This window comes from Rhinoderma darwinii, chromosome 4 (genome assembly GCF_050947455.1).
Source record: "Rhinoderma darwinii isolate aRhiDar2 chromosome 4, aRhiDar2.hap1, whole genome shotgun sequence".
Classification (NCBI taxonomy): Eukaryota; Metazoa; Chordata; class Amphibia; order Anura; family Rhinodermatidae; genus Rhinoderma; species Rhinoderma darwinii.
Genome location: NC_134690.1, coordinates 336,730,142 through 336,745,121, shown reverse-complemented (window position 1 = coordinate 336,745,121; position 14,980 = coordinate 336,730,142). Strand labels below are relative to the sequence as shown.

Below are 14,980 nucleotides of genomic sequence, written 5' to 3'. Positions count from 1 at the left end.
GTAATTACGGGAGCTTTGCTACGCATGGTACTCACTGTCCAGCGGTAGTCACTGTCCAGGGTGCTGAAAGAGTTAAACGATCAGTGCTGGATAGAGAGATGGGGCTGTACTGATTGGCAGTAACTCTTTCAGCACCCTGGACAGTGACTACCGCTGGACGGTGAGTACCATGCGCGGCGCTCACAATATAGATTTCTAATGTTTCCTTCAATAACCCGCAACAAAAAAAAGTTCATACTTACCCAGAACTCCCTGCTTCTTCCTCCAGTCCGGCCTCCTGGGAGAACGTTTCATCCCATGTGACCGCTGCAGCCAATCACAGGCTGCAGCGGTCACATGGACTGCTGCGTCATCCAGAGAGGTCGGACTGGATGTCAAGAGGGGCGTGTCACCAAGATGGCCGGGGTACGTATGAACTTTTTCTTTCTATCGTTGCGGAAACTCTGCCTGAAAGGGCTGCCCCTTCTCTCTATCCAGCACTGATAGAGAAGAGGCTGCCGATCAGAGCTGGATAGAGAGAAGGAGCTGCCGATTAGTGCAGTGCAATATCTCTCTATGTGTAAAGAGAAGCAGAGAAAACGGGTCCGTAAATAAGGGTGGAATACGGGTGACTACGGACCCGTATTTACGGGCACGTGTCCATAAATACGTGTGACAAAGGACCCGTATTTACGCCAGTATTTACGGGAGGGAAAAAATACGGTCGTGTGCATGGGGCCTCGATCGTTACTTGTGTTTTTTTGTTCTGTTAAGGACAACTGTAATAATAATAATATGCGCTAATGTACTGTTAGATAAAATATAATAGTTATCTGTCACCTGATTCTAAAATTGGAACATTGTATTGTGTATTTTTTACCACATCCAATGTTACATTTATCATTTTACCCAAATTCTTATATTTATCATAGAACATGTTCAACAAGAAGTAATTAAATTATTTTTTTCTGTAGAATTAGGAATACCTTCCTCTGTGGACCTAGTAAGCAGTGACCCAGCTCACATGGTTGCATCTTTTGATAGTGGACACACAAGTATTTTCAATTTGGAGACGCGGCAGAAAGTTTTAACATTAGAGTCTTGTATAGATACAGGTATGTATTGTTAGCACTTTTTAAAAGACTATTTTTTCTTCTTTTTTTTTATTCAGTTTGTCTGGTTTTTATGAATGAGGAGAATTTATTGAAATTGCCACCGTTACAATGCATATTCATGTGTAGCTAAAAGTCTGACCCCAGCAGAGCCTGAGACGCACAGCACTCCCAAAAAATAATAGTTCAGGATGTGCAGAGTTTATACAGGCCACTTATCTGTGTCTACATGAACATCTTTACATAATCGCCAGAACTGAAGACAAAAAATCTCAATGATCCAGATGCCAGTAAACATCGGAGTCGTAGTCGACAAATGGTCTGATGAGGCGCAAGGGGTGATTTGATGGGTGACTACTCCTCTTCTCACTCCTGTAGTAGGGGGAAATAGACCCCCTATTGAGAGTCCGCGAGCACGTATTCTCTCATTAGTAAGGGGGTGATGACATTTAAAGTTGCTGTATCCCCCCTACCCCTGGGGTCACTGGAAGGTTGTACATGAGGAGAGAGAACGGTAACAGGCTCTATCTATCTTCCTGCTGTCACTTGCAGCCTCCCTACACAGAACCAGTAAGAAAAAAACAATTCTCTTTTTAAACAAGTGCTGCACCCGAATATTGCTTCGAAAGTTGGTCTTAAAAATGATACCAAAACTGAAGCCCTAGCCCTTATATTATAGTAGCAACTATCGCAAAAAAAATTGACATGTTACAAATGTCCTTGGCAGTGAAAAAGTTAATTAATGATGGTCATAAAAAAAATCTAAAGATCTTCTGTCTGTTAAATTTGTTTCATCAGAACAAATTGTAAGAATTTTCATCATACGTGTAACGATTAGTTACTGTTGTTGTTGTTATTATTATTATTATTAGGTCTTCTGGTTTGTATTAACTATTATTGTCATGCCGAATGACTACAAAGTGTTTTTGCCAATTTTTTTATTTTTTTAAATTTTAGTGTCGTACGTTGTTTTTGGTGAATCTTTTAATGTGGCCAAGAACCTTGTACAAGTTGTAAGAAGGGTAGACTGGGTTCTCCTTAACCCCTTAATGACCGCCGATGAGCCTTTTCATGGCGGTCATTAGTGGGCTTTATTCTGATGCAATAGCCGTTTCACGGCGCTGCATCAGAATAAAGTAAACAGAGCAGGGAGCCGTGAAATCTCCCTGCTCTCAGCTGCCAGAGGTAGCTGAGGGCTGGAGGCATCCCTGCTCGAACGTGTGAGATCGATATTCGTATCGATCTCACCTGTTTGTCCCCTCAGATGCGGCGCTCAATAGCGTGCGCCGCATCTGAGTGGTTTTGGAGGGAGGGAGCTCACTCTCATCCGACTGACATCCGGCGATAAGATCCCCAGTTCCTAATAAAGGCCCCCAGGTCTGCCTGTAGTGAATGCCTGCTAGGTCATGCCGGAGGCATGTCCGAGCAGATGCCTGTCCGTTTTAAACGGACAGGCAGTAATACACTGCAATACAAAAGTATTGCAGTGTATTATAATAGCGATCGCATATTAAAGTCCCCTAGTGGAACTAGTAAAAAAGTTTAAAAAAAAATTTGAATAAAGTTAAAAAATGTGAAAAATAAATAAATGAAAAACCCACTTTTTCCCATTACAAAATGCTTTACTATTAAAAAAAAAAACACAATAAAGCAAAAAAGTTGCGCCTATTTGGTATCGTCGCGACCGTAACGACCCCGACTATAGAGCTATTACATTATTTAACCCGCACGGTGAACGCCGTAAAAAATTAAACAATGGAAAAATTGCTGTTTTCTGTTAATCCGGACTTAAAAAAAATTGGATGAAAAGTGATCAAAAAGTCGCATCTACTCCAAAATGGTACCAATAAAAACTACAAGTCGTCCCGCAAAAAAAAGCCCTCATACAACTGAATCGGCGGTACAATAAAAACGTTACGGCTCTTCAAATATGGAGACACAAAAACAAATAATCTATACAAATTTTGTATCTTTGCAATTGTAACAACCCATTGAATAAAGTTATTGTGTTATTTATACCACACGGTAAACTACATAGATTTAGTGCGCAAAAAGAGTGGTGAAATTTCAGGTTTTCTTCTATCCCACCCCCAAAAAAGTTAAAAGTTGATGAATAAATTCTATGTACCCCAAAATGGTGCTATTAAAAAGTACAACTTGTCCCGCAAAAAACAAGACCTTATATAGCTATGTCGACGCAAAAATAAAAAAGTTATAGCTCTTCGAATGTGACGATGGCAAAGCGTAAAAAATGGCTTGGTCATTAGGGCCCAGAATACAAGCAGGGGGAAGGGGTTAAAGGTTAATGCAGCCACGGAAATAAAGGGTAAGGATTAGAGTTTGTAATTGGAAGCTGAATAGGTGTAGTAGTACATAGAAGTTCTGCGTATCTATGGAGACTAATGTGCTTGACTTGTTTCCCGTAGCTTCTAGCTGCCAGATAAACCGAGTTATTAGCCATTCGACTCTTCCAATTACCATTACTGCTCATGAAGATCGGCACATCAAGTTTTATGACAACAATACGGGTAAGGATGGGATGTCAATGATTCACAGTCCTGCACCGCATGCTCTCGCTTGAGAATATTGAGGCCTCTGCGACATTTCTAAAATACCTGGTGAAAATGCAGAATGATGGTTAGCATTTATGAAAGTGATAACTGACTATTGCTACTGCAGGAATTCCAGTAATACATGCAACTTACTGATGGTATAAAGTAGGTTTAACCATTGGGTGTCTGTAGTGCTCACATTTTCCCATACATGCAATGCCAAGCTTTTGCTATCCGCATTTTTTTGGACACCAGTAGCAGATAGGTTACACGTGTACAGGCAACCTCTATGTTGTGAACTTTCTGGCTGGTTCCTCTCCCTTTGTTTAAATTTTTTTTTTTTTTGTCTCTGCCTGTTCGTTCCCTGTACTGTGAGGTGCTGCAGAAACCTCTCGCTCTATATCTAGCTTTCCGTTTTCCAGCTTTCCACAAAGTTTTACGAATTCCAGGGCCATATAAAACTCGAGCACAGTTTTTATTTTTATTTCCCATTTCTTTTGTTAACTGTAACATTTTTCTTCCCTCCAGGAAAACTCATCCATTCAATGGTGGCGCATTTAGATGCCGTAACAAGTTTAGCTGTTGATCCAAATGGATTGTATCTGATGTCTGGCAGTGAGTATTGCTACCATGGGTTACAAAGTTACTGAACGCTTCTCAAGAACATTTTAATAGTATCTACAACAGTTGGGCTCTGTTCACATCTCCTCAGGAGACTTTGTTGCAGATTCCGTCATATTTGCCAGACAATATAGCGCTATTTTGTCTCGCAAAATGACAGAAACCCAATGAAACTTATTCGGCACTTCTGCTTTTCTTATTTTTCTGTTCCTATGACGTATCACTGGGTTCTTTATAAGAGTTGTCTAAGATTAGATAAAAAAATATCTTCTCCCCCTTCCCCAGAAACCGCACCACTTTTGCCCATGAGCGGTGTCTGGTGTTGCAGCTCAGCCCTATTTACTTCATTGGGACTGAGCTGCCATACCAGATAAAGCCTATGGAGGAGAGTAAAAGAAGCAAGTGTGGTAATAAGTGTATTGGGGAGGGCTGTATATTCAGTTCCCTCTTGTATGAATGTAGTTGTACATCTTCATTGTGTGTTTTAGATCATAGCAGTGTTGTACAGTAGACAATTGCGCTATGTATCTCTTCCATAGTCGTAGAAGAGCCCAAGTCGCCGTAGTGAAATTCCATAAATCTCAGATGGACATGGTGATACATTGAACATGGATAATTGTGCACTCGCTGTGTTGATAACTTTGCTATCATGCATTTCATATGCACTTTATACTGGTTTTAGTCCATGAACATATTTTCTTGTTTTACAGGTCATGATTGTTCAATACGTTTATGGAACTTGGAAAGCAAAACCTGCATACAGGAATTCACCGCTCACCGCAAGAAATCCGATGAGTCCATTCATGATGTGGCGTTCCACCCATCCAAATGCTACATAGCCAGTGCGGGCGCAGATGCCCTTGCCAAAGTTTTTGTATGACACCATGCTTACCTGTAGTTTTTAATTTACCGAAGCAGCCACCTGACACCAGAGACATGCTACTAATGACCGAAGATTTGATTTAACCGGCCTTTCTTTTCTTCTTGTGTTCAATAATCAGGATAAGATGCAAAAACAATGTTGTGGGCTTAGATTTGCGGGGTGCTGTTTTATAAACGAATGGTTTGTGCAGGGTGCTGTGAACTTGACTGGTGCTTGGAGCCAGGAATCTGTCTTTCAAATGACCTCTGAGCTGCAGTAGCAACATTTTATTTTTAAGAGTGCACATTTGACCAGGCAGGCCTGGATCAAACTAGTTTCCAAAATTCCGGCATATTTTGCGGTTGTGGCTATTGGGACTATGTATAAAATAAACACGGCCAGTGGGACGGCAAATAACTACAATATAGGAAACACAGCGGGCAAGTACTTACCACTCCCCTTGCTCACAAACTGCTCCAACAAGCATATTTGGTGGATACCATGGACCTCTTACTTGCCAGTTCTCATTATGCATCCTTCTCATAGTGGAGCTGTCGATTGGGAAAGGAAGCCTCTCCCCATCCATTGGGCTGCTAGTAACAAGCGAAATCAGTGTAAAAACAGGACAAAAGAACACACTTTCTATTTTAACTGCTTTGTTTAGTATCCGTCGTGTTGTGTTCTTTGAATGTACTTCAAGGTAAAAATACCAAAATAAATTTGTAAAAGGGTTAAATGTGTTGAATACATCAAAGATCCATTTTGAATAGCACCATTATGTTGGCATCATTAGAATAGAAGCCTCCTCGCCAACGGAACTGCTAAATGTGCTGTTTTCTAGAGACTTTTAACCCTGAAAATGAAATTCCCCAGCTATTTCGCATTGTCTACATTCATTTTTTTATTTTATTTTTCATTTTTTTTGTTATTGCCAATACCTAGTGTTACACTGGCATGATCATCCTGAGCAATTCTGCATCTCTTTACTTGTAAATAAGAATTCTATTAAGCTTAATGATTAATATTTGTCACTAGGCACATAAGAAATAAATGACCCCATTTAGATCAATGGTGAACTGTAGCACTGGCGCTGTACCGTGGATGTACCGATTGTTCACATGGTGCGGCTACATTGTTTCTCAGTTATTAGATGCACACACCATTACAATGTATTGCTGCCATTAAACCACAAAGGTGATTGTGAAAACAATGGTTATACTAGAACGCTTAAAGGGGTTGTCTAAGATTTGAACAAAATGTTTATTCTAGAAACAGCGCTACCCTTGCCCGTGGGCTGTGTTTGGTATTGCAGCTAATCCTAGAACACCCCTTTTTAAGGCCACTATTTTTATAGTATCTTCAAAGAATATATTTATTAAAATATTTACTGTTAAATCATTCTAGTCCTAAACCTTGATGACACTGCTCAGGAAAGAGCGATCTGTATGCACATGTGTATTACTTAGATGATTCAATTGTGTTGCATTAAAGCTATTAAAAGAAAAAGTCAATTATGTAACACCCCCCCACACCACCACCACCACCGCTTTCCTGCTGCTCCTTATTTTAGTGATTGACGTAATCATTGTAAAACGAATTACAACTTATCTGTCGCCCTCTTCTAATAATGCACCTGGACTCTAACATTATACACTGATCTTTGGTTGTTGCTGAGTCTTTCTCAAAGTGGCTTGGGAAAACCGTTCGCCTTTTGTAAAAGTGGTATTTGTGCAAAATACATTTAAACGGCTGAAAAATCTAAGAAGAAGCAAACCGAAATGCCACTGAATTAACACAAGGATTTTAATATCTTCGGTTTGTTTAATGGAATGAAGTGAACTACAGTATGTGGCTTTTTACTTAGACATTGAATTTGTGGATTATTTGTGTATTTGACTTTTTTTTGTTTGTTTTATTTTTTTTCTTACTTTACTTTTTAGACTAATTACAAAGATTTATTTGGAAATTCTAAAACAAGCTATGTATATTATATATAAATATATATATATATTGTAAACATATATTAAATGTGAGTATGGGATGACTCAAGGGGTGCATTTTAATCTTTTTTTTTTTTTTTGTATGGAGTTCTAAGTGTACACAAAAATAATGGTATGGGTATGATATTGAGTATTTTGCTGTTACATACTATATACAATTTACAGCTGTTTCAATTGATGTACATACATCTTAAGTTGGCATGCTTGTTTTACTGACTGTAATATTTAGTTGATTAAAACCTGAATGTAAGTAAAAACCGGCTATGTAAACTCAAGCAAGATAAAAAATACCACATTGCCATCTGTTGTAGTTTACTTGTAGGAGTAGTAGGTGCCTTTGATAGAGAGCCTTATTGCAAAGTAATCTACTGATCATATATACGCAAAACCAAGAACAAGTCATCGAAAACGTGCACAATATTTACAAGAAATTGTAAATTTAAGAGAAAAAAAAATATTCACGTGAGGGCGTCCTTTAAGGCTAGGGCTACACTGCAACTTTGACCGCGACACAGGTCGCACAACCAAAGATCGCTGAGTCGCGCTTCCTGCATTGCAGGTCATGAAAGTGAATGTGGTTGCTTTGTAACCTGCAAGTTACCACAACCTGACCGTCGCGAGAAGTCCAGTGTGTTTGGATTCCTATGGTGTCGAGGTCGCAGCAGTTTGCGAGTTGCAAAGCGACCACATTAACTTTCGTTACCAGCAATGCAGGCAGTGCGACACGTCCATCTTTGGCTAAAGTCGCTTGTAGGCCTATTCTTAGTTGAAGAGTAAAATGCACATTTTTGAATTTGTTTCCCCTTCTAGAACATGCAATATCCAATGTACTTCGCATGTTCCGCCATTATTTTGTGAATGTGTACATATATATATATAGACAATATATTTGAACTGTAGAAAATTTTGAAAAGCATTGAAATTAGATTTGCAATCAACAGTGTGGAATCGGAGAAATCAAATTTTGTTTCTAACCTCCTTTTGAATCAGAGTATTGGTTATGTGAATTGAAATAAATATGGATGAGTGCTGGGTAAACTGAACTTGCCATGGTAATTTTTATTTTCAATGTTATTAAAGAAGAGGGAAGACTGCTTGGATGAATGGATTGTTGATATATCCATTTAAAACCATTACGTCATTTAAATATCTACATATGTTGGGGAAATGGCCAAAAATTTTTTCCTGATCATGCGATCTGCATCTAGCTCATAAAGAATGGCAGTTCTCTAACGTTGTTGCCATTGCGCCCTCTAGCTGTGGTGTGTTCCACTGATATACTGCAGCATAGAGGGGAATTAAAGATTTTCTGCAATTTAGGGTTGAAGATCTGACGCGCTATAAAAAGTTCTAGTGGGTAGGTGAAAAATGAGGCTTTCCTCTGTGATGATACAAAATTATAGCACTTCAATTGTGTGTTTGTTGGATGTGTGAGGTCCTAGTGTAGGAGTTGGTAGAATCTGTTTCAGTTGAAGGTTTTTTTTTTTGTCTTTGTCCTTTTTCACTTGGCAGCGTTTTGGTTAGTATTTTCCATCAGTATTTGGAAGCCAAACTGAGGAATGGAAAATAAACAAAGTATAATGGAAAGATTTGCTTTTCGTCCGTATTTTTGACCCACTCCTAGATTTTGCTTCCAAATACTGATGCAAAATACTGTCAAGTGAAAGTGGCCTTTGCTTATATACAGAATTTAAAAAAAAAAAGGTACTCTGCAAGAAAAGCACACAGGAATAATGCTCTACCATTCTATGCAAGGCATAGTCCAGCAAGCTTGCCTGTTTCATAGTGTTAGGCCTTGTTCACACAGTGCAGATTTGCTGCAGATTTTGATTGCATTCTTTATGCCAAAACCGGAATTGGATCCAGAAGGACAAGGCCATCGTTTAAATATTCTGTTCAGGTGCCATTCCTGGTTTTGGCTTAAATACCTATCAAATCTGCAGTGTGAACAAGGGCTTAAACTACAACCATAAACCGGGGATAACTGCCCTGCCAACACTGAAGTTCAGTGCATCATGCCTGTGCTTGGACTCCGTACAGTGTGAATGTCATACTTCCTTAGTGAGATTTAATACTCAATGGCTCCTCTTTATCAATAGATTTGTGTCTTTTTTATTGTTTGTTTTTTTGCATTCTACTCCAGAGTAGTGTCATTTACTACTTGACATTTATTAACTATTTGCGCCATACTTTACTGACCATTGCACCATGCACATCCATTTGTAAATGCGGAGTGAAAATGGACATGGCTTACTGCTTATCTGATATTTACACATTTATGAAATGCAACTTTTTTTTATTAACAAGGTGCAAATCAGAAAAATAAAGTCCTCTTTCCTCCATGAAGGACCTGGGGTAGCAGAAGTGCTGTCACTTTAGCCAATTAATAACAATGGTGTATATTGTGGTAGATTTATCAACGAAGGCGCATGCAGTCATAAATCATTTAAAAAGTAGCAGAGCTTAATTGACTGTTGTAGTTGGTTTTTAATAACTTTTTAATTGATTTTTACTTTTTAAGATACAGCTTCTATGTACCCTGTATACATAGAAGCTGTATCTTTAAAAAAAAAAAATTTTTTTTTATAGAAGTTCATTTCAAAGTTGTTTAAGAATACAAAACTGATTTAGTATAAAAAAAATAAAAAAAAAATCCTTTCAATGGTGTACATAGCTTTTAACACTAAAATGATGAAACTTGATAAATGTGGGTCAATGTATTTTGTTACTTTAAACAAACCATGTGTAGCGATGTGATTAATGTTTTAATTCATTGAAATTTTAATATCCCCCGCCCCCCGTAATCACAAACCTCGGATCAGAACTAAAACTGGTTGTTAGACAATTGGCTTCTATGGGAGCCCTACCCCCACTCTGGTCAATTGGAGAGTGGTGCGGTGTAGCTCTGCCCTCCCATGTGTAAGTTGAAAATGGAAAGAATCAGGAACAAAGTATCATTGGTGTTTTCTGCAGGGTTCTACTCGATTGTTATACTTTATAGTTCACTTCTAGGTTTAGTGGTTCTCTAAACTAGAAAGTGAACCTTCACCATCCAAGGCCCCATGCATACGGCCGTGCCTGCAATCATGGCCCATGATTGTGGGCATGGCCATCCGCATTGTTTGGCTCATGCTCCAATACAAACTATGGGAGCACGACTCGTAAAACATGGAAAAACAGACAAGCGCCATGATTCCTGGCACAGTTTTATGGCACGGACACCCATCCATCATAGCGATACGGAAAGGCGTCCGTGGCCAATAGAACTGAAGGGCTCTGTAATTGAGGACCGTATTAGTCTGCAATTACGGACAATTTTTATGGTCGTGTATACGGGGCCTGACCGTAGGAATTGTACCGAGTATGAAGAAAATTTACTTTTCTAAGAAAATACATAATGCAAATGATCAGTGCTTCATTGAACCATTGACAAATATGAGTTTGTATATTAGAATCCGGAGCTAGACGCGGCTGCTTCAATTGATTAATCAACTACATAAATACGCCTATTGGAGTATTAGAAATGCATTAAAACTTTTCCATTGGAAGATGACATTTAATTGGGTATGGTAAATAATAAGCCTTAAGCTCGTGTAATGCTTGAATGTTGTGGATGGACAAGAGTTCAACTATGTACGGCTCTATTTGTACATACACTATATGGACAAAACTATTGAGATACGCCTATTAACCACTTCCCAACATTTGACGTATACTTTCTTCATAGCCTGGAATGGGGTAGTATGGAACGGGCTGAGCTTACTCCATACAATGTGGGTGTTAACGCTTCACTGTCATAAGCGGGATCCTGGTAGTTTAACCCTTTAAATGCTGCAGTTAATAGTGATCGTGGCAACTAAGCCGGTAGAAAGAGGATGGCCCACTCTAATGCCCCATCTGCCCAATTGTCATGACAGCCAGGGGGCCTAATGAAGGCCCCCAGGTCTGCTGTATTTGTGCTTCTATTAAGCCCTGCTTCCAGCAGGGCTAAATCTGAGCCTGTCTGCAACACAATATACTGCAATACAGTAGTATTGCAGTATATCTTGCTAATGATCGCTGGATCAAGTCCCCTAGTGGGACCAGTAAAAAAAATGTTAAATGGGGTTTAAATTAAAAGCTCAATTTTTCCCCTAAAGCAATGTAAAAAAATAGAAATATAAATGGTATTTCTGTGTCTGTAAAAGTCTGAACTACGGTATAACATTATTTACCCTGCATTGCGAACGCTGTAAAAAAAAAAAAAAGCACCGCCACAATCAGTTTTTTTTATTCACCTCATCTCACAAAAAAAATAAATCATAAAAAGTGGTCAAAAAGTCTTATGTACCCCAAAATTGTACCAATAAAAATGACCGCTTACCCTACAAAAAAATAGGCGTCACGCCACTTCATTGACAAAAAAAAAAAAAAAAGTTCTAGCTCTCTGTATGTGGTGACACAAAACTTTTTTTTTTTTTTTTTTACAATTAGTATTTTACTTGTAAAGTAGTATAACGTTAAAATTAATTTGGTATCGCCGTAATTATATTGACCCACAGAATAAAGTTATGTTGTTTATATTGCATGGTGAACACTGTGAAAATGAAACCCAAAAAACAATGGAGGAATTGCTGGGGGTTTTTCCCCCATTCCACTCCACAAATATATATATATTTTTCTAGTTTCCCAGTGCATTGCATGGTACAATAAATGGTGCAAAGACAAACTACACCTTTGTCTCTCATAAAAAAAATTTTTTAAAAAACCCCTCGCTTGGCTTTATCGGCGGAAAAATAAAGTTATGACTTTTTGAAGTTGCGGAGGAAAAAGAAAAAATGATCTGAAAAGTGGCTGTGGCGTGAAGGGTTTTCTTATCGAATTCAGGTGTTTTATTCAGTCCAATTGCAACAAGTGTATAAAATCAAGCCATGCCGTCTGCCTTTACAAACATTTGTGAATGAATAGGCCATTCTAAAGAGATCATTAGAGGTACTGTAAGGGCTTGTCCACATGTAGCGGAATTGCGGATGGAAAATACGCAGCAGAAATACAGTAGCAACAAAGTGGGTGAGATTTAACAGCTCTCATCCACACACGGCGTAGAAATTCTGACCAGAAATTTACCTGCGGTGTCTATTTTTCTGCTGCGGAAAGTGGACTGAATTGCTGCGTTTTTCAGCAAAATACGCACCATTTTCTCCAGTAAAAAAACGCAGCAAATGGTGCGTTTCTTTTCTGCTACTTTCAACGGAGTTGCTGCAGACGTTTTCTTCAGCAATTTCGTTACGTGTGGACAAGTCCTAATAGGATGCCACCGTTACAACAAGTCAGTTTATGAAATGTCTTCCCTCCTAGATATTCCATGAGTAACTCTGTGGTATTATTGCAAAGTCAAAGCGTTTAGGAACCACAGCAACTCTGCCAGAGAGGGTCAGCCCGTGTAATGTTACAGAGCGGGGTCACCAAGTGCAGAGGCGCATAGTGCATAAGAGTCGCCAACACACTGCTGACTCAACAGGAGTTTCAAATGTCCTCGAATTAACATCTGTACAAAAACTGTGCGCCAGGAACTTCATAGCATTAGTTTCCTTGTCCGAGCATCTGCATGCGAGTCTTACATCACCAAGCATAATGCCAAGCGTTGGATAGAGTGTTGTAAAGCACGCCACTGCTGGACTCGGTGGTGGTATTCAGTGGAAAAGTGTTTTTGGGAGTGACGAATCGCTTGTCTCTATCTGGTAGTCTGTTGGACGAGTCTGGTTTCGGTGAATGCCACGAGAACGTTACCTTCCTCACTGCATTGTGCCAACTGTAAAGTTTGGGTAAGGAGTGAACATACTATGGGGTTCTTCAGGGGTTGGCCTAGGCCCCTTAGTGTCACTGAAGGAAAACCTTAATGCTTCAGCATACCAAGATAATTGTATGCAACTTTGGGGGAACAGTTTGGGGAGAGCTCTTTTCTGTTCAGCTGTGCCTGAGTGGGCAAAGCAAGGTCCATAAAGGCATGGTTGGGTGAGTTTGGTGTGGAAGAACTTGACTGGCCCGCACAGAGCCCCAACCTCATCACCTTTGTGATGAACTACAACTGAGATTGAGAGCCGGGCCCTCTAGTCCAACATCAGTGTCTGACCTCACAAATGCTCTTCGGGATGAAAAGGAAAACAGTTTCCGCAGACAAACTCCAAAATCTTGTGGAAGCTGTTTTATCTGCAAAGGGGGACCAACTCTACAATAATACCTATGGATTTAGAGTGGAATGCCATATAAGCTCCTGTACAGTAGTTGTAATATGTAGGTGTCCAAATACTTTTGTCCATATAGTGTTTTCTACTATCTGAGTAGCTTAATATAAATGGTTGTAATAATTTGATCCCTGCAGTTATATGAAACACAAACGACACTACTCTACTTTTCATTACCATTGCAAAATGTCATAGTTTGGCTACAACCTAGTGATTTCAAGCATTGTCTCCAAAAGTTGCTTTGGAAATATATCCCCTACCTCTAATTTTACAATAGATTTTATGATTCCATTTGTTCTCCATCGCTTCTCAGCATTCCTTATGCTCAATGTAAATTAGATTGGACCTTACAAGAGCTAAACACTAAGGGTATGTTCACATGTAGTGACCAAAAACGTCTGAAAATACGGAGCTGTTTTCAATGGAAAACAGCCCCCGATTTTCAGACGTTTTTTGAGCAACTCGCATTTTTCACGTCCGTTTTTGGAGCGGTTTTCATTGGAGTCTATGAGAAAACTGCTCCAAAAACGTCCAAAGAAGTGTCCTGCACTTCTTTGACGAGGCAGTCATTTTACGCGTCGCCGTTTGACAGCTGTCAAACGACGACGCGTAAATTACAGGTCGTCGGCAAACCCATTCAAATGAATGGGCAGATGTTTGTCGACGTATTGGTGCCGTATTTTCAGGCGTAAATTGAGGCATAATACGCCTCGTTTACGCCTGAAAATAGGTCGTGTGAGCCCAGCCTAATAAGGGTGCAGTCACACGTGGCAGATTTTGTTGCAGAAATTTCTGCGACTAAAAATTGTTAACTTTTTTCAATACCAAATTTATATAGTTTTTATGCTTTACTACTTTTACACAAAAACACTTTTTAAAAAGAACAATAAAAATCATGTTTATCTGTCACTATTCTGAGAGCCAAAACTTTTTTATTTTTCTATTTGAAGGAGCTGTGCTTGTTTTTTTTTTTTGCAGGTCGGGCTGCATTTGTTATTGGTACTGTTTAGGAGTACACGCAGGTTGTTTTTATATATATATATATATATATATATATATATATATATATAAATAAACACTTCAAGATTTTTTCTCTTGCCTAAATTCTTTTGATGACAAGGTTAAATTTACGTTGGTACACTCAGAAATTTTATTAAATTTCTAGATGTTTTGGTCAAAGTCAAAGAGAATGGTTTCATTACTGAATTATACACAAAACCCCCAGATTGTGATAATCTACCTCTATACAGCAGTAATCAGCCGCGGAAGATGGTAGAAAGCTTACTGTCACGAAGGGTCTGTGCACCCACTGGGCCGTACCGCCTTGGCGGTAAGGCAGCTGGCCAACAGGGATCAGGTGAAGGTCTATAGTTCGTATAGGTACCTGTGGCAGCTCAGACAGCAGCAGGGCAGGCTCGGCTGGGACTAGGCAGCAGGTAGACGTCAGGCGAGGTGAAGCAGATCAGACGTGGATACAGCACGACTTCGGCACAGCACCGTGCTAGACCAGGATTGTATGGAACAGGTACAGGAAACACACTAGGAGGCCATCACATAGACAAACTAGGAAACAACAACAACGCTCAGGCATAGAAGCAGGGGGCTGGACCCCTCTTATAGTCCAGGGTGC

At 39.5% G+C, this 14,980-nt stretch overlaps 1 protein-coding gene across 3 annotated transcripts in view; it reads left to right on the top strand.

Annotated features, from left to right (window-relative positions):
* STRN (striatin) overlaps positions 1-8,169 on the top strand; it is a 90,883-nt gene extending 82,714 nt beyond the window's left edge. For all 3 annotated transcript variants that reach the window (XM_075862851.1, XM_075862854.1, XM_075862853.1), the window contains 4 exons: positions 954-1,094; positions 3,518-3,619; positions 4,172-4,258; positions 4,975-8,169. In XM_075862851.1, the coding sequence (XP_075718966.1) occupies positions 954-1,094; positions 3,518-3,619; positions 4,172-4,258; positions 4,975-5,144 (500 nt within the window). In that variant the 3' untranslated portion in view covers positions 5,145-8,169. The remainder of the gene's footprint in view (positions 1-953; positions 1,095-3,517; positions 3,620-4,171; positions 4,259-4,974) is intronic.
* Positions 8,170-14,980: the final 6,811 nt, after the last annotated feature.